This window comes from Oncorhynchus gorbuscha, linkage group LG07 (genome assembly GCF_021184085.1).
Source record: "Oncorhynchus gorbuscha isolate QuinsamMale2020 ecotype Even-year linkage group LG07, OgorEven_v1.0, whole genome shotgun sequence".
NCBI classification, from domain to species: Eukaryota; Metazoa; Chordata; class Actinopteri; order Salmoniformes; family Salmonidae; genus Oncorhynchus; species Oncorhynchus gorbuscha.
Genome location: NC_060179.1, coordinates 38690135 through 38713766, shown reverse-complemented (window position 1 = coordinate 38713766; position 23632 = coordinate 38690135). Strand labels below are relative to the sequence as shown.

At 44.5% G+C, this 23632-nt stretch overlaps 1 protein-coding gene across 1 annotated transcript in view; it reads right to left on the bottom strand.

Annotated features, from left to right (window-relative positions):
* LOC124039844 (zinc finger E-box-binding homeobox 1-like) overlaps window positions 1-23632 on the bottom strand; it is a 104870-nt gene that overhangs the window by 4780 nt on the left and 76458 nt on the right. The window contains exons 2-7 of the mRNA XM_046356303.1: window positions 22110-22265; window positions 11686-11844; window positions 10156-10358; window positions 9771-9876; window positions 8874-9316; window positions 6843-8195 (exon numbers count right to left, since the gene is read on the bottom strand). Coding sequence (XP_046212259.1) covers window positions 6843-8195; window positions 8874-9316; window positions 9771-9876; window positions 10156-10358; window positions 11686-11844; window positions 22110-22265 — 2420 coding nt within the window. The remainder of the gene's footprint in view (window positions 1-6842; window positions 8196-8873; window positions 9317-9770; window positions 9877-10155; window positions 10359-11685; window positions 11845-22109; window positions 22266-23632) is intronic.

Sequence of the window (23632 nt, the reverse complement as noted above, 5' to 3'; positions counted from 1 at the left end):
TTGAATTGTGGGTCATATCAACCCCGCAAGTGACCAAAGTTGTTCACTCACTCCCTCGAGCTAAATCGAGGGGGCAAGGTAAGTGAATTGGACCTCCACTGAAGATGGCAATCAAACTGCATCCGGTTTCGATGGGGATTCCCCCAAGGGAAAGTGGCTGGCGCAATACTTGAGGGGGTAAAAATATTTTTTGGGGACTCCAGCCAGGCATTCAGATACTGTTTGATTGAACATTCGAATGAGTAGAACGAGTGGCCTAAGCAACTTTGAGCATGGTATGATCGTTGGTGCCAGCCGCAGGTTCCAGTATGTCACAACTGGCCAGCCTCCTGGGCTTATCACGAGAATGATGAGACAAACAAAAATCATCCAGTCAGCGGCAGTTATGTGGGAAAAAACAGCTTAATTATGAGAGGTCGAAGAAGAATGCCAGGAATCATGCAAGCTAACAGGCAGCCCACAAACAGGCGAATAGCAAACAGGCGAATAGTGTGCAGAACGGCATCCCGGAACACAAAACTCGCCAGTTCTTGTCATGGATGGGCTATTGCAGCAGACGACCACACCGGATTCCACTCCTATCAGCATAAAATAAGAAGAAGAGGCTCCAGGGGGCATGCGATCACCAACACTGGACTCCCAGTTTCTGATGCGTCATGTTAAAAGCAGAAAAAGGATTTGGTGTAAGCAGCATGGCCCCATCCTGCCTGGTGTCAACGTTACAGGCTGGTGACAGTTTTGTAATGGTGTTTGAAATGTTTTCCTGGTACACATTTGGTCCTTTGATACTAACTGAGAATCCATGTCCCGAAGAATTCAGGCTGTTCTGAAGGCAAAGGGGGGTTCGAGCTGGTACTAGATTGGTGTACCTAATAAACTGAGTATATGTTATATAATGTATTAGAAAGACGTAATCATGTGATTATTATAATGGTCTGAGCGGATGTTCAGCCTCTCCTCCTTGGGATAGAAGGGAAAGTGATTAGCAAATGTTATTGCGGATGTAGCGAAATGCTTGTGCTTCTAGCGCCGACAGGGCAGTAATATCTAACAAATTGATAGTGATCCATTCCTTAAAAAGCACTTCATGATGACAGAGGTGAGTGCTACTGGGCATAGTCATTAGGTTCAGTTACCTTTGCCTTCTTGAGTACAGGAACATTGGCGGCCATCTTGAAGCATGTGGGGACAGCAGACTGGGATAGGGAGATATTGAATATGCCCGTAAACACACCAGCCAGCTGGTCTGCGCATGCTCTGTGGACGCGGCTAGGGATGCCGTCTGGGCCGGCAGCTTTGCGAGGGTAAACACGGTTAAATGTTTTACTCACGTTGGCCACGGAGAAGGAGAGCCCACAGTCCATGGTAGCAGGTCGCGTCGGTGGCACTGTGTTATCCTCAAAGCGTGCGAAGAATGTGTTTAGCCTGTCCGGAAGCAAGATGCCGGTCTCGGCGACGTGGCTGGTTTTCCTTTTGTAGTCCGTGATTGTCTGTCGTCCCTGCCACATACGTCTTGTGTCTGAGCCTTTGAATTGCAACTCCACTTCTTCTCTAAACTGACATTTAGCTTGTTTGATTGCCTTGCGGAGAGAATAAATACACTTTATATTCTGCCATATTACCAGTCATCTTGCTATGGTTAAATGCGGTGGTTCGCGCTTTCAGTTTCGTGCGAATGCTACCATTTATGCACGGTTTCTGGTTAGGGTAAGTTTTAATAGTCACCGTGGGTACTACATCGCCTATACACTTCCTTATAAAATCAGTGTATATGTCTAGATTATTTTCGCAAGCTACCTGGAACATAACCCAGTCCAAGTGATCAAAACAATCCTGAAGTGTGGATTCCGATTGGTCAGACCAACGTTGAATAGTTCAAAGCACGAGTACTTCCTGAGTTTCTGCCAAAAGGACGGGAGGAGCATGATGGAGTCGTGGTCAAATTTGCCAAAAGGAGGGCGGAGGAGGGCCTTTTAAGCATTATGTAAGTTTGAATAGGAATGGTCGAGTCTTAGCAGCACGAGTAGTACAGTCGATATGTTGATAGAACAGTGGCAGCCTTGATCTCAGATTCCCTAGTTACAATAAAGGCAGCCTCAGGATATGTGGTTTCCAGTTTGCATAAAGTCCAGTGAAGTTCTTTGAGGGCTGTCGAGGTATCGGCTTGAGGTGGGATATAAAGGGCCGTGGCGATGACGGAGGAGAATTCTCTTGGGAGATAATATGGTCGGCATTTAATTGTGAGGTATTCTAGATCGGGTGAACAAAAGGACTTAAGTTCCTGTATGTTTCTAGAATTACACCGTGAGTCATTAATCATGAAACACACCCCTCCGCCCTTCTGCTTCCTGGAGAGATATTTATTCCTGTATGCGCGATGTACTGAGAATCCTGCTGGCTTTACCTACTCCGACAGACTATCCAGAGAGAGCCATGTTTCCGTGAAACAAAGGATGTTACAGGCCCCGATGTCTCTCCGGAAAGAAATCCTTGCTCCATGCTCATCAACTTTGTTATCCAAAAACTGAACATTAGCGAGTAATATACTCAGAAGTGGTGGGTGATGTGCGCACCTCCTATGTCGAACCAGCAGGCTGCCTCGATTGCCTCTCCTCTGCCAGTGATGTTTTGGCTCGGCCTCTGGAATAAGTTCAATTGAACAAGTTCAACGCAGGTTGCTGGATCGAATCCCCGAGCTGACAAGGCAAAATATCTGTCATTCTGCCCCTGAACAAGGCAGTTAACCCACTGTTCCCTGGTAGGCTGTCATTGTAAATAAGAATTTGTTCTTAACTGACTTGCCAAGCTATATAAAGGTTAAATAAAATTCAAAATTGCTCTGAGGAGAGTGAGTAAAGGATTTGATACAGGGAAGTTGTAATGCTGGTAGTACTGATGAGTTAAGGCTGCTCTGATATCCAATAGTTCTTCCCGGCTGTATGTAATAAAACAAAACATTTCCTGAGCTAATAATGCAAAAAAATTGTACATAAAAAAACAAAAAGAGCAAAGTTTCCTAAGAGCTCATCGCGATCCTGCCTTCTCTGTTGGCGCCATCTTACTTATATATGTGATTTATGTGAATATACAGTACCAGTCAAAAGTTTGGACACACCTACTCATTCAAGGGTTTTTCTTTAATTTGACTATTTTCTACATTGTAGAATAATAGTGAAGACATCAAACTATGAAATAACACATATGGAATCATGTAGTAACCAAAAAAAGTTAAACAAATAAAAAAAATATATATATTTGAGTAGCCACCCTTTGCCTTGATGACAGATTTTCACAATCTTTGCATTCTCTCAACCAGCTTTTAAAAAAAACTTTTATTTAACTAGGCAAGTCAGTTAGAATAAGAACAAATTCTTATTTACAAACCTAAAGTTGTATTACAAAAGTAGTTTGAAATGTTTTGGCAAAGTTTACAGGTAACTTTGAGATATTTTGTAGTCAAGTTGCACAAGTTGGAACCGGTGTTTTTCTGGATCAAACGCTCCAAATAAATGAACATTTTGGATATATATCGATGGAATTAACAAAGAAAAGGACCATTTGTGATGTTTATGGGACATATTGAAGTGCCAACAAAAGAAGCTCATCAAAGGTAAGGCATTAATTATATTTTTATTTCTGCGTTTTGTGTCGTGCCTGCAGGGTGAAATATGCTTTTCTCTCTTTGTTTACGGAGGTGCTATCCTCAGATAATAGCATCGTTTGCTTTCGCGGAAAAGCCTTTTTGCAATCTGACATGTTGGCTGGATTCACAAGTGTAGCTTTAATTTGCTATCTTGCATGTGTGATTTAATGAAAGTTTGTTTTTTATAGTAATTTATTTGAATTTGGCACTCTGCATTTTCCCTGGCTTTTGGCCAGGTGGGATTCTGGCGTCCCACATATCCCAGAGAGGTTAAAACATGAAGGTCAGTCAATATGGAAAATTTCAAGAACTGAAAGTTTCTTCAGGTGCAGTCGCAAAAACCATCAAGCGCTATGATTAAACTGGCTCTCATGAGGACCACCAAAGGAAAGGAAGACCCAGAGTTACCTCTGCTGTGGAGGATAAGTTCATTAGTTACCAGCCTCAGAAATTGCAGCCCAAATAAACGCTTCACAGAGTTCAAGTAACAGACACATCTCAACATCAAAAGTGTTCAGAGGAGACTGCGTGAATCAGGCCTTCATGGTCGAATTTGGTCAAAAGAAATCACTACTAAAGGACACCAATAAGATAAAGAGATTTGCTTAGGCCAAGAAACACAAGCAATGGACATTAGATCAGTGGAAATCGGTTTCAACCGTAATGTCTCTGTGAGATGCAGAGTAGGTGTACGGATGATCTCTGCATGTGTAGTTCCCACCGTGAAGCATGGAGGAGGAGGTGTGATGGTGCTATGCTGGTGACACTGTCTGAGATTTATTTTGAATTAAAGGCACACTTCATGGCTACCATAGCATTCTGCAGCAATACGCCATCCCATCTGTTTTGTGTTTAGTGGGACTAAACATTTGTTTTTCAACAGGACAATGACCCAACAAACCTCCCGGCTCTGTAAGGGCTATTTGACCAGGAAGGAGCGTGATGGAGTGCTCCATCAGATGGCCCGGCCTCCACAATCACCCGACCTCAAACCAATTGAGATGGTTTGGGATGAGTTGGACCGCAGAGTGAAGGGAAAGCAGCCAATGCTCAGCATATGTGGGAACTCCTTCAAGACAGTTGGAAAAGCATTCCAGGTGAAGCTGGTTGAGAGAATGCAAAGAGTGACCAAAGCTGTCATCAAGGCAAAGGGTGGCTACTTTGAAGAATTTGTTTAACTACATGATTCCATGTGTGTTATTTCAGTTTGGTGTTTTCTCTATTATTCTACAATGTAGAAAATAGTAAGATAAAGAAAAACCCTTGAATGAGTAGGTGTGTCCAAACCTTTATCTGGTACTGTATGTAATATAGTTTTTACTGTTTTTAAGTATCAATTCTAACAGTAATACAGCAATGGAGAAGCCTGGAGAAGTAGTTTCATTGTCTGATTAAAACAGGAAACAAAATGTGCAGGACAATAATACAAAACAAGTGATATGGAGCTAAAATGAATTTATAACTGATTTAGTTTTAAGTAGTTCATTGGTGTGTCATTATGTTTCCCAGGAAAAAAGAGAGTATCAGGAAGGGATGGTGTAGGTAGGCTGACTAATACCACTTCCTGTTTATGGCTCTCAGGGAATCATAACCTCGCCATAACAATTTCACAGTTAATCTTTTACTGGCTGAGTGAAAAATACCATCATGATGACATCATCCCACCATGGTGTGTTGGCCCTGAAAACCAGTCCTTACCCTCATCATGACTCATCAATGGTGTGTAAAAGAAATCATGAGCGTAGGCTACGGCTGAGTTGCAAATGGCACAGCATCCTATTCCCTTTTGACAAGGACCCATACAGCTCTGATCAAAATAGTGCACTATATAGGGAATAGGGTGCCATTTGGGACACAGTCAACAACTTTTGAGTATTCAGCAATGAGACACAGAGAGAAAGAGGAAGTGTGGCAGGCAGCAGCATCATTAAGGAACTGATATATAATAGCTTTATGTACAGTTATGGGTTTTAACAAGTCATGCTCTATGCCAATCGACTTAATAGTTAAGCATAATGCAACAACAAGTCAATGGTGAGACAGGAGGCTGGGCGTTTAAACAGATTCCTACAGATCAATAGGTCTCTACAGTAAGTGCTGCCTCATGTCTTCTGGCTGGGTGACAGCAGCAGCAGCTCAGGTCTATGCCCGGGGAGTGATGTCTCTCACACATCTATCCATCATTATGGATTCATTACATGTCCTGGCTCTGACTTTACCACTGTATTAGAGTTTGCTGGCAGAATTCAGCATTTTCTGTATAATGTAGAGTAATTTATTAGGCCATTTTCCTCTGTTGTATAGCATTGTCAAAACATTTTGACACTAACACTTTTAGTCATTTCACATTTTGAAATGTTTGGCAGTATACTCTAGCATGAATACCCACTTAATATCATTCTACTATTTCTCCCTACATCCCTGAGAGAGAAGGGAAGAGAGAGAGTGAGCGAGAAGAGAGGAGAGCTAGGTCTTCTCACTAGAGTCCTGTCCACCTATCCCCCTCTCCTCCTCCTCCCAGCGCTGAAACAAAACAGTTCATCACAGGAGACAGACAGTGGTGCCAAAACACCACCGCCTCCACCCAGAGCTACAGGAGAGAAATTCATTCAGCTGGGAGAGTTCCCAGCTCGATAGGTGGAACTTAACCTTCTCAGTATGGCTGAGCTGCAGTGGAACAGAGCCAAAAGAATTGATGCACTAAAGGGGCAATAGACTGACTCCTGAGTGTTGAGGCCTTGTTGTTTCACTCAAAACAAATAAGACACGGGTAGAATGAAAAATAGGAGGAATGATTACATCTCAGAACTTCCCATTCTTCCAGCACCTCCTCCCTCACTAAACCCGGAGCCAAGTCAGGGGAGAGACTTAAGCAAGAGAACATGATTCTCAGTCATGCACCTGCAATACCGATCATGCCAGACTGTTTCCATATAACAGGGTCATTTTCTCTAACCAGCAAACACATTCAAATACATGTAGTGAAGGCCGTACACAACACAGCAGATGATTTCCTTGCAACTGACTGAATAAGAGCATCTGCTATGTAAATGACCAAAATGTCATGTAAATGTAAACTGCTGCTTTCTCTTTAGGGGTCTAAGCTGGGTTACTGTAAAGAACTTTGTGACTGTTGCTGTGAAAAGAGCTAAACAAATACATTTAAATTACGAATTGATTGATCCACTGATTTACAAACCTTGATGCCGTTGATCTGCAGTGTGGTCTTCTCCTGTGTCTCTGTCCCTGCAGGGCTGCTGGCTGTAGCTGTAGTGGTATAGGTGTAGGCCAACTGTGGGATGAGGATAGTCTGGTTGTTATTGGTGGTGAGCGCCCGGAGACAGGGCACACCCGTGCTGCCCTGATCAGTGATGGCATAGATGGTCCCGCTGGGCAGCTGAGTGGTCATGATGCTGATTGGGTTGGCACTTTGTGGGCCTGCGGTGTAAAAGGACAAGGTTTGGCTCGTCATGTGGTGGCCTGCGGCGCCGGCAGAGAGCGGAAGTTCTTTCTTGGTTGTGCACGTCTTCGTCAAGTTCAGGGGTTCGTCCTGATGGGAGTAAACAGTGGCTTGGTAAGAGGCCGTGGTGGCAGCTGTCTCCTCTTGGAGGGGCTTTGGTAGCGACAGGTCCAGGGGGACCTCCGTGCTGTCTGAGGAGGAGGGTTTGGCTGGGACGGCCCCCCCGGTGGTCAGGTTTAGTGGTGTAGGGGAGGCCGGGCAGGGCCCAGAGCCGTTAACCTCAGCCGGAGTGGCCTCAGCTGGGCTGGACTGCTTCAGGGTGGGGCTCTCTGTGTTCTGCTCTGATCTTACTTTAGGGGACACAACAATGGTCCCATGACACTCAGACAAGGGCCCTTCTTCCTCAGACGGAGGGGTCGGGGCCCCTAGTGAGACCTGACCGCTCTGCATCTTGTCAAACCACTTCTTGACTACGTCGGCAGGCAGGCTGACCGAGTCGGAGATCTTGCTGAGCTCCTCCTTGGTGGGCTCAACATTTAAGGCGAAGTAGGCCTTGAGGAGGGACAGAAGGTTCTTGGGCTGGTCCCCGAACCCCTCAGACAATAATGAATCGATGGCAGACTTTGATTTGTCCCCATTGATCCTGAGGCCTGAGGCTTTCTTACAGTGCTTGAGTGTGTGGAGAGCGTCCAGACCATTGGGGCACTCATTACAAAGCAGGCAGGTCTTAGTAGTCTGCGCTTCCATCTTCTCCTCTTTGCTCCTGGGGGGCCTGCTAACTGTCAGGTCCTCTGGGAGTTTCTGCTGGGTCTTGCTGGAGGGCTCTGTGGCAGCCTGGGCCTGGCCTGGTGTTGTAGCCAGGGTCGGGGGCTCCTTTTTCAGGTTCTGGGCAGTGAGCTGGGTCTGTGTCTGGCTGGGGTCCAGGCTGTAGTTGATGATGATCTTGGTGGCGTTGCCGTCCTGACCCATAATGGGCAGACTGATGGCTGAGATGAGCTGCTGGTGAGGAACACCTGTCGCCCCCATGCCAGTCCCCGCTGACTTAGCATTGTTCTCCAACATCTGTCTGATCATGTTACTGTCCACCGCCACCTTCAAGATAAAGATGAAAATGGTTTGCGCATTGTTTAATAAGTCATTGTACAAATAGCAACAACAAGCACATTACAAGTATTTCATGAATTCAAAGTTGTATTTTGGTATTATATTATGATAACCATTAACTGTTGCAAAAGCAGCAGTTACTCTTCCTGGGGTCCACACAAAACATGACATAATACAGTACATTAATAGACAAGAATAGCTCAAGGACAAAACTACATCAATTTAAAAAAGGCACACGTATCCTACATATCAATACATACACACAAACTATCTAGGTCAAATAGGGGAGAGGCGTTGTGAGGTGTTGCTTTATCTGTTTTTTTTAAACCAGGTATGTTGCTCATTTGAGCAATATGAGATGGAACGGAGTTCAATGCAATAATTGGTCTATATAATACTGTACGCTTTCTTGAATTTGGTCTGCATTTGGGGACTGTGAAAAGACCCCTGGTGGCATGGTCTGGTGGGATAAGTGTGTGTGTCAGGGCTGTGTGTAAGTTGACTATATAAACCATTTGGGATTTTCAACACATTAATGTTTCTTATAAAAAGAAGAAGTGATGCAGTCTGTCTCTCATACAGTCAGTCTCTCCTGTACTTGAATTACAGATACATCACTAAATACAGAGTACTATTTTTAATCCGATATACAAATTCACAAATCACCTTCAAGACGTTCTGTAGGTCTGCCAGGTTGATGCTGATCGGAGAGACCAGGCCCATGTTGGGGAGCATCACCGCCTGCACCGCGCCCTGCAGTGGAGCAGCCGCACCCCCGTTGAACACCCCTCCTCCGTGACCATTCACTCCTGCTGCCCCCGCTGCTGGAGACACTACCATGGGCTTGTACTCGTAGTCCATTGGCTCGATCTTGATCTGGTTGAGGGGTAGCTGTTCCTGCAAGGGTTTGTCTCGGGTCTGGGTGCGTGTGGTGGAGGAGGGCGAGGCGGGCATGGCTGGGGATGGGCATTGGGAGGCCTTGGCGGGCAGGGGTCGGCCGTTGACTGCTGAGATCACGCCGATGCACTTCTTACTGCTGATGTGGGAGCTGTAGGAGCCGGAGTGGGAGAAACGCTTCTTACAGTTGGAGCACTCGTATGGCTTCTCTCCTGTAGGGACAGACACATACACGCACACGCACCCGCGCACACACACACACAAGACCTCCATTAGGAGCAGAAGTAAATGAATAAACCTCCCAGGGAAAAAGGGTCTAATGCATATCAAAAATGCTTAAACGCTGAGGTAATGGCACCATTGGGAAATACTCTTTAATTGTTGGCCGGCTCGCCAACACAAACACAATTATATCACATTAGGACAGAGCACAATGCTCTGAAACTCAATCAAGGACACATAAATACACAGAGTTACTAAACATAAATATTTGTTTGACGGAAACAGAAACATCTGGGCGGATGGCGTGGCCAATCGTAACTAACTTCTACAATTACCCCAACGCTTTTCCACATTAAAGAATACATACACACATACACAAACAAAAACAAACAGACACACACACACACACACAGGGATGCCATGGTGACTGAGGGGTCCACTCACCGCTGTGGATGCGTAGGTGCTCCTTCAGGTGATGCTTGTACTTAAATGCTTTTTCACATTCAGTGCACTTGAATTTTCGGTTGCCCCCCGACTGTGTCATGTGCCTCTGTCAGATAAAGGAAGAAAGGGGAGAGGGGATGGAGGGTCACACAAAAATTCACTTTGTACTCGTAAAAATGTATGCAAGAGTAACATTGGACATATGGCCATTGGCCCCAAAAAATCCAATCCTGGGAAATGAAATGTTCAAAATGTCTAAAAAATGTTGTTATGAGGGAATACTAATCAACACCTACTTTCCCACTTCCTGGGTTTTTCACATCACATTACCTTTTATCTACATAATCTTCATACACTACATATCTAGTGTTATGTTACCAGGTACCTGGTCTCTGCCAGCTTTGTGGGCACTCATGTGTCTCTCCAGCTGAGTGCGGTAGGCGAAGGTGTAGCTGCACTGGGAGCAGCTGAAGTTGTCCTCGCTCTTCTCGTGGCGCAGCTTGATGTGCTCCTTCAGGGACGTGTAGCGCTTGTAGCCGCGGGCACAGTAGGGACAGGTGAGGAGCTGTGAGAACGCATCCGGAGTGCCTGGTGGGGGAGGAGAGCGAGAGGAAGGGAGCATGTAAGCGTGTGTGTGTGTGTGTGTGTGTGTGTGTGTGTGTGTGTGTGTGTGTGTGTGTGTGTGTGTGTGTGTGTGTGTGTGTGTGTGTGTGTGTGTGTGTGTGTGTGTGTGTGTGTGTGTGTGTGTGTGTGTGTGTGTGTGTGTGTGTGTGTGTGTGTGTAAGAGAAGGGGCGGTGTGTGTGTAAGAGAAGGGGGAGTGTGTGTGTAAGAGAAGGGGGAGTGTGTGTGTGTGAGTGAGTGAAAGACAAGTGTGTGTGTGTGTATTATGGAAAGGGGGCTAGTCTGTAGAGTAATCAGAGGGTCAATAGATAGTAAGGGCCTTTTGATTATGATGATTGATAGACACAGGAGCTCTGGACTGTTTTCTCTTTTAACCTATTTCACCAGGTACTAAGCGATCCTCTATTAAGACTCACAGTTTCCACACGAACTACATGACAGATGCAACATACTCTCACTTGCATTCAAGCGAGCTGGATACTGTTGGTAATTCACTAATAACATAGTGGGTGTTGTAAATGTGCAATCAACGGCACTAGTATACACGAGTAATGTCTTTGAAATATTGGAAATCTAAGCCTATATCTTTCTCTAAAAAAAACATCCACTGGTTTCAAATGAATGCCCAGACATCCAATAAAAGTCTGCTGGAGACACGGTAGAACACGGTGAGAAGACATCATGCACACCGGGCTCCAGTTCCCCAGGGTTGTTTCCTGCTCCAGTGGGTCCCACACAGGTAAAGTATTACCTGTTAGGTGATGTATTAAGCCTCCCTACTGGCCACACATAATGTCTCTCACACACACATTATCGCCCAGGTACTAGTGAATCATCACTGACACAGGTGTGAGACATTTGCTCAGGTGTTGCTGTTTTCAAACTCTCTGGGGATGACAGGTAACAGCCAAAAGCTCTTAGGCCATAAAAGCCCAGTCTGTGTCCATTCACAGCTGTGTGTGTGCCTACGTGTGTGTGTGTTAATGTGGGGGGAGTTAACACCTTTAGAGGGAGATACAGAGGCCCGAACAACAAATCAAGGTGTTGCCTGGAGGCAAACCTGTAGGGGATGGGGGGGGGGGGGGTCAAGGTACAAAGTATTTTTTGTGGAATGTGTGCTACCCCTGCTCTGTGCTGAGCTTGACTCAGAGTGGAATCTATGGCTAACCAGTGACACTATTTCATGAAAACTGGTACTTTGAACCAGTACAAAGCAGAGGAGCGATGAAGTGAGGTATGTATGTTGTGTGTGTGTGAGAAAGGTGTGCAGGTGAGGTGTGTGTCTGTCTTTACCATTCTCGTCATGTCCGCTGGCCTCGGGCGTCCCCTGGCAGGGCTCGTCCTCAGGGGCTTCTGGGTAGATGATGGTCGTGTCTCCCTGCTGCAGTATCTCCTCCACCAGAGCATCTGTACTGCCGTCATCCTCCCCATCAGAACCACACTCCTCCCTCGCTGAAACACAGGGACAGGCAACTATTTGGACAAGAACATGAGGAAAGGGACATCAAAAATCCTCTCCATTGTTATAAAACATCACAATTGTAATACATTATAACTGTGACCTACAACTAGGTGAGTTAGTACATCTGATGTTTCCCTAGAATCAACCAATCCCAATGCAATAGACTTCAGACATAAACGCCTCACTGCCTCCTCAAACCCCAGGCCGAGATCAACCTCCTCTCTGGATAAGAAAGAACAACCTGGCCACTGTGGGAACTAATATCCTAATACACCAGTAAATGAGATTCGTTATCAGGGAGCATATTCTCTCCTCCGCATCACATTTGCTGCCGTTGCGCCAGTAATGAGGGCTAATTAAAGGAGCTAAATAAGGCTGTAGGAAACAGCATAACTCGAGGACACATTTAGGAAGTGGAACGCTTCCGTCTCTCTGCTCGGCTTCGCTTCCTGAAGCACGTACACAACAGGGTATAGCGTGACAGCAGTTAAAACAATAAAGAAATAAACCTAGTTATTGTCATTATTACTAACCCTTATTTTACCAGGTAGGTTGACAGAGTAGGAACACATTCACTTTGACAGGAAGTGAGAGAGTATGATTATAAAACACCTAACGGCATTGTTTACCTCCCTAAAGAGAGACAACTTTTATTTACTGAGTAGTCAAGGGGAATTTAATTCTCCTGTTAGTTTCTTAAGTGTCAAGGTTTTTCCGAGCGTGTAAAGAGCTGTGATAGTGAGACCCAGCTGTGTGTTGCTGTGTCAGAGGGGAGCTTGTACGCTCCGTGACTCAGCCAGGCAGGCCCAGTAAATTCCAACAGCCCTCCTACTTAACAGGGCCCATCCCTTGGCTGGCTCTCTCCTAGCTCTCTCCTGTGCACTATAACAGCGATGAGACAAGGTGAGAAATGGACGGTTCCACTACACGGAACACACATCCCTACGCCAACGACACGGTACACACACACACACACAGTTACTGGTTTCCATGGTTATTAAACACATTCAGCCGAACCTCCTCCATCCCGCCGCCTCACAGCAAAAAAAAGGAGAGGGAGGAGAAGGAGAGCGAGTGAAAGTGAGTGTGAAAAAAATCCAGTGGCCAACACAGTGTATGTAAGAACGAGAACCAGAGAAAGAAAGCAAGAGATACAAAGGGAGAGAAAAAGAGAGATGTAATCATCAGGTGCTGAGAAAGTCTGACTGCAGGATTATATCCACCCTCAATATAGGATGGAGGGGGAGAAACAGATGAGTGCCTCCCAACCCTCACATTAAGCCACAGCGTTACTTCCCATGGCCTCAATGGATCCCTCACTCTCTCTCTCTCAACCATTCAGAAATGTCTTCAGTTTTTCACCGTTGAGCTAGATTTGTAAGATTGAATTTTTCTTGCAGTTCAATGTTCTTCTAATAACATTAAGCAGCTAAATAACAACCTATTTCAACAGTCCCACATGTTGCTGTTTTCTGTATCTACAGTCCACTACCCTGTCCTGAAGTTACCTGATCCCTGCCTCACTCAGGGTCTCATAATGATGTAACAGCCTACATCTCCAACACACACACCAACCCGGGAGACTGAATGTAGAGTGTGTGTGTGAGATAGGGTTGCTCTGGCGGTCGGCACCTTGGTGTTACAGGTCTCTGGTTGTTACGGTTATGGCCCCATTCACCGTCTCTCTCAGACCTCTGCTACAGTAAATAAGAGCTGAAGGCCACAAGGGTCAAAGTCAATCAGGCAGTCTATGAAAAGTCAGTTTATCAGCATGTTTCAACATGGCCAAACATGACACATGGACGTGAACTCACTGAAGCATGAGTGAAAAACTTGGACAGGTTCTGGAGTTATCTGACTAGACTCTAAAGAAGATTTATAAAATATGTATTTTGTAATTGTCTGTGCAGGGCTTTCAAACTATTACAGACTACAAAGGGAAACCCAGCCGTGAGCTTCCCAATGACGAGAGCCTACCAGACGAGCTAAAAGGCTTTTATGCTCACTTTGAGGCAAGCAACACTGAAGCATGCATGAGAGCACCAGCTGTTACGGATGACTGTGTGATCACGCTCTCCATAGTTGATGTGAGCAAGACCTTTAAACAGGTCAACATTCACAAGGCCCCCGGGGCCAGACAGATTACCAGGACGTCTACTCAGAGCATGTGCGGACCAACTGGCAAGTGTCTTCACTGACATTTTCAACCTCTCCCTGACCGCGTCTTTATTACCTACATGTTTCAAAAAATATATAGATTTTTTTTTAACCTTTCTTTAACTAGGCAAGTCAGTTAAGAACAAATTCTTATTTTCAATGACGGCCTAGGAACAGTGGGTGTAATACTGTAAATGTAATACATGTGAACATAGTGGACAACTGTTTTTTGACATGAACATTTCAGCTCAACATGTGAAAACAGCTTTTTCATGTGTTTTTGTGTGTTTAGGTATGTAATAAAGTGGCATGGCGTTGAAAAGCAAGTGATACACAGTTCAAGATAAAATATTGTAAACATCTTTAATCAATATGATTACATTTGACATGATCACTTAGACCTGATCTTTTAATATGACCCCACCTAGGATTTGAACTCAACATCTCTGAATTTGTGTTAGACTGAACTTTCTGTTGTGCCACAAAGTCTGTAAAATGTTTCGAAGCGGCGAAGGCTGCCGAGGGGAGGACGGTGCAAGTGGAATGGCATCAAACACATGTCAACCATGTGTTTGATGTATTTGATACCATTCCACTAATTCCGCTCCAGCCATTACCACAAACCCGTCCTCCCCAATTAAGGTTCCACCAACCTCCTGTGCTCAGAAGTCCCCTACAGATTCACTACCTATAATACATTTCTGCACTTAGCAAAGAGTGCCTTCTGCACTTCTATTTTAGTTATCAGTTAATCTGACTATTCTTTCATCATTGATTTAATTTACTTATTTCAGCAATTTGAGTTTTTGTGTGTGTATAGTTGTCTAATGTTGGTGGGGGATATGATTCTGTTTCAATGTTACTCCTGAATCAATATGATAAATATACCATTTTTTATTTTTCACAAATCTGAGATTTACTTTGAAGTCCAAAGTGTAGGAATCCAAGTAAAATGTGTTATTGATATGGCGTCGTAGCAGGAAGATCAGAATACCGTGAACCAAAAAGTTTTGAGTTCAAATCCCAGGTGAGGACATGTTGAATAATAATTGCTATATAAATAAACATACACAATGTAATTGTGTGTGTCAAATATATCAGTTGAAAGTTGAAAACAATTTGACTGCGTGACGTTCCGGGGACATCCTAACGACTCATTTATATTTGCAGGGCATCACCTGTGTAATCCCATGTGAAAAATATCCACATGTGAAGTGTTCCAAAACCACATGGTTTCATGGGAAATATTTTGTTACGGTAAGAGGCTTGATAGAGAGTTCATAAAGTGACGGCCCACCATGGCCATCAGAGGAGGCTGGTAAGAGGAGCTATAGGACAACGGGTTCATTTTAATGTCTAGACTGAAATGGTACCAAACACATCAAACACATGGAAACAACGTGTTTGACTCTGTTCCATTGATTCCCTTCCAGCCATGACAATGAGTCCAGTCCTCCTATAACTCCTCCCACCAGCCTCTAATGGCCATATTCACAATTCCTGGAACCTAGCTAAAGATTTGCATTGATTTAGTCTCGCATTGCCACTCTTCCAAGTCTCATTCCTTCAGCAAATGTTTTATTTATTTTACCTTTATTGAACTAGACAAGTCAGTTAAGAATAAATTCTTATTTTCAATGACAGCCTAGAAACAGCGGGTTAACTGCCTTGTTCAGGGGCAGAACGACAGATTTGTACCTTGTCAGCTCGGGATTTGAACTTGCAACCTTCCGGTTACTAGTCCAACGCTCTAACCACTAGGCTACCCTGCCGCCCCAAATAGACCACCTTAGTCCCTGTGCCCAAGAAAGCGAAGGAAACCTGCCTAAAAGACTACTGCCCTGTAGCACTTACATCAACACCATCATCCTAGAAACCCTAGACCCATTCCAATTCGCATACTGCCCCAACAGATCCACAGATGACCCAATCTCAATCGCACGCCACACTGCCCTTTCCCACCTGGACAAAAGGAACACCTATGTGAGGATGTACTCTCCTGTACTCTCTTTTCACCCACGACTACGTGGCCAAGCACGATTCCAACACCATCAAGTTTGCTGACGACACAACGATGAGACAGCCTATAGGGAAGAGGTTAGAGACCTGGCAGTGTGGTGCCAGGACAACAACCTCTCCCTCAGTGTGAGCTTCCTGCCATTCAGGACCTATATACTAGGTGTGTCAGAGGAATGGCCCAACCATTTGTTTTTACACTGCCCCTAGTCGCTGTTTATTATCTATGCATAGTCACTTTACCTACATGTACAAATTACCTCGGCTAACCTGTGGGGGTACAGCACATTGACTCCGTACCGGTACCCCCTGTATATAGCCTCGCTATTGTTATTTTATTGTGTTACTTTTTATTTTGTACTTTAGTTTATTGAATAAATATTTTATTACCTCTATTTCTTGAACTGCATTGTTGGTTAAGGGCTTGTAAGTAAGCATTTCACGGTAAGGTCTGCACCTGTTGCATTCGGCACATGTGACAAATAACATTTGATTTGAGTCAGTATTAAAAGAATTCCACCACGGGGGAATTCTCTTTCCCAACTGTATTTAATTAATTTATTTATTTTGCTCCTTTGCACCCCATTATTTTTATTTCTACTTTGCACATTCTTCCATTGCAAAACTACCATTCCAGTGTTTTACTTGCTATATTGTATTTACTTTGCCACCATGGCCTCTTTTGCCTTTACCTCCCTTCTCACCTCATTTGCTCACATTGTATATAGACTTGTTTATACTGTATTATTGACTGTATGTTTGTTTTACTCCATGTGTAACTCTGTGTCGTTGTATCTGTCGAACTGCTTTGCTTTATCTTGGCGAGGTCGCAATTGTAAATGAGAACTTGTTCTCAACTTGCCTACCTGGTTAAATAAAGGTGAAATAAAGATTTTATGAATAAAATGTTGCTTATGAGTGCATTTCACACTGCTTTTGGATTCTAATTGGATTGTAAGACTCGTATGAATCTTCTGCCCACTCCTGCTTAATATAATGTTTGTGTCATCGTTGCCAATCAACTGCATTATACTTTAAAAACACTTCAACCAGTATAAATGCCCTTTGGCTAACTAACTAGCATACTAGCTAACAACTACTGCATCCAAAATAGGTATTTTGCAAAAATACCAACAAAATATAATCTTAGCGACTGTTCAAGCAATAATCAAATCAACATTGTAAGCATATGAGAACCCCAAAAAGCGTATGAGAACCCTAAGCGTATGTTTAGAAGTAATAACTATGTACATCTATGCTATGCTGTATGAGTGCAGATCGGGAACGGCAGCTGTTTTCCCCCATGGTGGCCGTTGTTCAGGGACTACTTGTTTATTACGTGAATAGCGACCTTGATCCTTGATATAAAAATCCTTTTCCCTTGTTGTGCTTAAATAAAGAATTCAATTCTAGCTTACGCTAGAAGGCCAGAATCATCAGAACACCCACACACTATCTCTGTAACCTGATACAGAGGGGTCCCATGAGCCTAACTATACAAGACGACCACATCAGCATTTCCTGTCCTGGGTGAGCTGGACTCACCTTTGACCCCTACTTCCTGTGGCCGTGCATCCTGCCCCTACTAGGTGTCTTCTATCGGGGAAGGAGAGGGGGAGCCAGCATGTCTCTGAGATAAGCAGTGAGTGATAGACCCAGTCTGTTAAAATCATCTTGAAACAACAGGATGGAAGCCAGTGGGATCTGGGATGAATGTGAGGTTTATCTTATCTATGCTCGGGATGATTTACTTAACTTGACTTCAGTATTATCAGAGAGTCAGTCCCTGAGTATCCACCACACAACTTTCCCAGTGCTCTCTCTCTCTCTCTCTCTCTGTCGGTTTCCCTTTCCTTTCCTGTTCTTCCATGGTGTCTTAACTTACTGACTGAGAGTATCATGACTTAAGCCCTACAGGAATTTATTATGTGCTCCCCAATGCCCATGACTCCTGCTGTAGCTATTATCCTGAGTTAGGGCATTCAAATGTTTTATTGAGACTCATCTTCGGGAGAAACGCATGGCCCATTGCAGACGAGCTATTAGGTGAACAGCAGTGACCAGACAGAAGGAATTTACTCAAACGAAATCATCATACTGTCTATCGACCATATGACGTGAGCACATGCCATGCCTAATAACACGCTAATCTTACAGCGTGGAAAGAACTCTGTATATTTCCATAAGGCAGGTCAGTTAAACCTGGGTTTCATGAGATCACTGACTATATATTAGTGGCTACCTCCTAGTATTAAACCACACATTCTCCTTTCCTCTCCTCCCTACCCGTTCACTCTGAACTGAACAGAGAATACTGTCATTAATGAATCAGTAATGGAACAAATCCCACCTCAATACATCTTTTTCACCTCTCCTTGGTACATAGAATCATCCGGCCTCTTCATTGAGGTGGTGGGTAAAGGCAATGCTTTACTCCAAGGGCTGTGGCAGTACAACAGTGGATATTCATTTAGAACTAAATGAGTAATGACAGTGAGCAGGGGGCCAGTGATACCATATGATCAGGGGGAATGATTCAGGAAGAGAGGGGGAAAACGGAGGGAGGGAGCGAGGGGACTGCAGTAGAGTGAAAACCACGTCAAGGCTTTAATTTGAGCGAGCGCCACAAGCAGCCAGGGTAAGGGAAAGATGAGTGGGTGGCTGCAGCTTTCAATGGTTACGCCGACCTGGAGTACCGACAACTGTTTTCCAGAGAGAGAGAGAGAGAGAGAGAGAGAGAGAGAGAGAGAGAGAGAGAGAGAGAGAGAGAGAGAGAGAAGAGAGAGAGAGAGAGAGAGAGAGAGAGAGAGAGAGAGAGAGAGAGAGAGAGAGAGAGAGAGAGAGAGAGAGAGAGAGAGAGAGAATGGGTGTGGAGGTGTGTTGGTTTTAAAAGGAAAAGGGCTGAGACTTGCGTTATGTTTCATCGGTTTAGTCCCACAGAGCTGGCGTTTATTAGAGAGAGAGAGAAAAAGAGAGCGAGAGAGAGAGTGGAAGACGAGCAGGAAAAGAGAGAGAGAGAGAGAATTAGGAGGGAGAAAGGAGGAAGGGAGAAGGAATGTGCCTGATCGGGCATGGATCTGGCCAGCAGCCAGCTTTCTAAAGCCTCTGCAATTTAAGTAGAACTCATGCTTTTGAAGTGTTTAATGTTCACAGAGACCAATGGCATTCCTCCCCAACTTCCCCTTTAAGAGGGACGGGGTGGATATGGCATAATAGTGATATCAATGACCACAGGATCTGTCTGCAGAGTAGGCTACAGTATGTCAGTCAGGTGTGAGACAGCTGTTGAGAGCTTGAAACTGTCTGCATCACAGGCAGTCCACAAAAATAATTGCTCAACTCTGTTCTGTATTGGCAGCTATGCTGATTACCTCTATCTAACCATGAAGAACATTCTGTCCTATAAGTCTGTTTACATACGTAGTCACCATGATCTAAACACAACTCTGTCACATCACACTGTGTCAAATAACCTGTCCCTTCCATGTCATCCACTAGCTAACATACTTAGTAAATGTCACCCACTGCACACACCATAGCTAAGACACTGGGCAAACTGAACCAGCACCAAACAACATAATCAACGATCCAAATCAAACAGCCCCGCAAATGACCTGTAACATTGCATGTACAATGCATTCAGAAAGTATTTATTTCGTTACAAAAAATGTCCTCAATCTACACACAATATGCCATTATGAACGATGCGAAAACAGGTTTTTAGAAATTGTATTAAAACATTTTTAGAAATGTATTGAAAAAAGAAAAAACGTATTTACATAAGTATTCAGACCTTTTGCTATGAGACTCAAAATTGAGATCAGGTGCATCCGGTTTCCATTGATCACCATTGAGATGTATCCACAGCTTGATTGGAGTCCATCTGTGGTAAATTCAATTGATTGGACATGATTTGTAAAGGCACACACCTGTCTATATAAGGTCCCACAGTTGACAGTGCATGTGAGAGCAAAAACCAAGCCATGAGGTCGAAGGATTTGTCCGTAGAGCTCCAAGACAGGATTGTGGCGAGGCACAGATCTGGGGAAGGGTACCAAAACATTTCTGCAGCATTGAAGGTCCCCAAGAACACAGTGGCCTCCACCACCAAGACTCTTCCTAGCGGTGGCTACCTGGCCAAACTGAACAATAGGGGGAGAAAGGCCCTGGTCAGGGAGGTGCCCAACTACCCAATGGTTACTTTGACAGTGCTCCAGAGTTCCTCTGTGGAGATGGTTGTCCTTCTGGAAGGTTCTCCCATCTCTGCAGCACTCTGCCAATCAGGCGTTTATGGTTGAGTGGCCAGACGGAAGCCACTTCTCAGTAAAAGGCACATGACAGCCCGCTTGGAGTTTCCTAAAAGGCACCTCAGACCATGAGAAACAAGATTCTCTGGTCTGATGAAACCAAGATTAAACTCTTTGTGCTGAATGCCAAGTGTCACGTCTTGAGGAAACATGGCACCAACCCTACGATGAAGCATCGTGGTGGCAGCATCATGCCTTGGGGATGTTTTTCAGTGGCAGGGACTGGGAGACTAGTCAGGATCGAGGGAAAGATGAACAAGCAAAGTACAGAGAGAGATCTGCTGCTAAATGACTTAAATGTAAAATGTAAATGTATCCTTGATGAAAACCTGCTCCAGAGCGCTCAGGACCTCAGACTGGGGCAAAGGTTAACCTTCCAACAGGACAACAACCCTAAGCACACAGCCAAGTCAATGCAGGAATGGCTTCGGGACAAGTCTCTGAAAGTCCTTGAGGGGCCTGGATCCCCATCCAACATGACAGAGCTTGAGAGGATCTGCAGAGAAGAATGGAAGAAACTCCCAAAATACAGGTGTGCGAAGCTTGTAGCGTCATACCCAAAAAGACTTGAGGCTGTAATCACTGCCAAAGGTTCTTCAACAAAGTATTGAGTAAAGGGTTTGAATACTTACGTAAATGTCATATTTTAGTTTAGTTTTCTTTATACATTTGCAAAAATGTTTTTGCTTTGGCATTATGAGGTATTGTGTGTAGATTGATGATGGGAAAAAACGATTTAATCCATTTTAGAATAAGGCTGTCATTTTTGGGGGGAAAAGTCTAGGGGTCTGAATACTTTCTTGGGGACCAAACAATTAATTCCCATTCAAAATCCTATTTTCCCAAACCTAACCTTTAAGCGAACCCTAACCTTAACCCGAACCCGAACCCCAAACCCTAACACTAATTGTAACCCTAACCCTAAACCTACTGTAACCACTAAGCCTAAAATAGCCTTTTACCTTGTGATGTCCCTACTTCTGAACTTATGGTCCCCATAAGGACAATAAAAACAAAAACACACACATATATACACACCACGAGCTAATTCTCTATGCGAGATTGCCTTGGTACAGCTGTTGAAATGTTAACATCCTTTAATAACACCTCACATTGTTGTGTTTTGGGGCGTGACGTCAGACTCGTCCCGCGGTGATGTCAATTTCACGTGTGTGTGTGTATATGTAGGTTTGTGCGTGTGTGTATATACTGTTTGTGTGAGTATGTGTGTAAGGTAAGCTTAGTTCAGTCACAGTGCGGTACAGCACTCCAATGCCCACTGGCAACATAAAGCTCTCACCATGGCAGGTCTATTTTGGAAAGCTGAAGGTCTCTACCCTGGTGGCATTGTCCTGTTTAAATATGAGGATTCCTGTCTTAGAATTAACCCTGCAGCCTGTAGTACCCGTTCCATTTCACTGAATCACAGTTACACGGTAGGTAGAGCCCGGTCAAGGTACTAGGTATCCTTTATTGACATCCCCTTTACTGAGTTCAGTACAAGGAAAAATCAGTAAATCGGTACATCAGTAAACGCTCAGCAAAAAGCACACAAAGAAACAGACACGGAGAGAGGGAGACGGAGATCTGTGTGCGTGCGTGTCCCACTGTGTGTGTGTGTGTGTGTGTGTGTGTGTGTGTGTGTGTGTGTGTGTGTGTGTGTGTGTGTGTGTGTGTGTGTGTGTGTGTGTGTGTGTGTGTGTGTGTGTGTGTGTGTGTGTGTGTGTGTGTGTGTGTGTGTGTGTGTGTGTGTGTGTGTGTGAGACCATCATCACCTTCATCCCAGCGGTCTCCGTTGTGATCTTCACTGGGTACGTTGCTGTCACAGTCAGCCCCGTCTGCCAGACTCCCGTCCTCCTCCACGATGTGCAGCTTGTCCTCATCATCTGAATCTGAGCCTGGGGCCTTCACTACATTACTGTAGTTGGTTACTGTGGGCAGAGAGAGGAGGAGAGGGCTTGGTCATTTCACTGTCTATCAACCGTTAATATGATAGAAATGAGACGTGATTTAAGGCAATGAAGATGGAAGGTGCTGTATTGGATGAGAGAATGGTCCCCAGTAGGGATGCAAATTTTGGTCAGTTTTGCTGCCAACTGACCATCATTAACCGGTCAACAAACGGTTACATTTTTTCCAAACAGTATAATGACGTGGCCAACAGAAAAAACGATCAGAGATCTTCATATAATGATGAGATGCTTATGTTTCTGCCTTAACAATGGGAGTCGTCTGAAGGCAGGAAACAAGCTTAGGCCCAAAAGAAGCCCATAGAAACGCATTGGACATATTTTGGACATATTTTGGCGAGAGTGAAACCTCTCACTTCGCCTCTTCCTCTCTGATACATACAGTACATGCATACACGGACTGGACATTTTTCATGAAGAGCTTAATGGAAACATGCAACTATAGCAAGCCTACCGTCTTACAGGCAAAAGGCTATAGTCTATTATTGAACATTGCAACTCCTGTAATGTAGCAGCTAATGAAACGTTATTTTTTTCAAACATTTGCCAAAATGCACTTTGCGGGAAACACAGTTCTAAACATTGACTTCCGGCGCCGACTGAGATGGCCGCCTCGCTTCGCGTTCCTAGGAAACTATGCAGTTTTTTGTTTTTTTACGTGTTATTTCTTACATTAGTACCCCAGGTCATCTTAGGTTTCATTACATACAGTCGAGAAGAACTACTGAATATAAGATCAGCGTCAACTCACCATCAGTACGACCAAGAATATGTTTTCCGCGACGCAGATCCTGTGTTCTGCCTTACAAACAGGACAACGGAATGGATCGCATGCAGCGACCCAAGGAAACGACTCCGAAAAAGAGGGAAACGCGGCGGTGTTCTGGTCAGACTCCGAAAAAGGGCACATTGCGCACCACTTCCCAGTATTCTTCTTGCCAATGTCCAGTCTCTCGACAACAAGGTTGATGAAATCCGAGCAAGGGTGGCATTCTTCATTCATTCGTCTTCAAGAGAGCGAGAGTTGCACCCCTTCTGAAAAAACCTACACTCGATCCCTCCGATGTCAACAACTACAGACCAGTATCCCTTCTTTCTTTTCTCTCCAAAACTCTTGAACGTGCCGTCCTTGGTCAGCTCTCCCGCTATCTCTCTCAGAATGACCTTCTTGATCCAAATCAGTCAGGTTTCAAGACTAGTCATTCAACTGAGACTGCTCTTCTCTGTATCACGGAGGCGCTCCGCACCGCTAAAGCTAACTCTCTCTCCTCTGCTCTCATCCTTCTAGACCTATCGGCTGCCTTCGATACTGTGAACCATCAGATCCT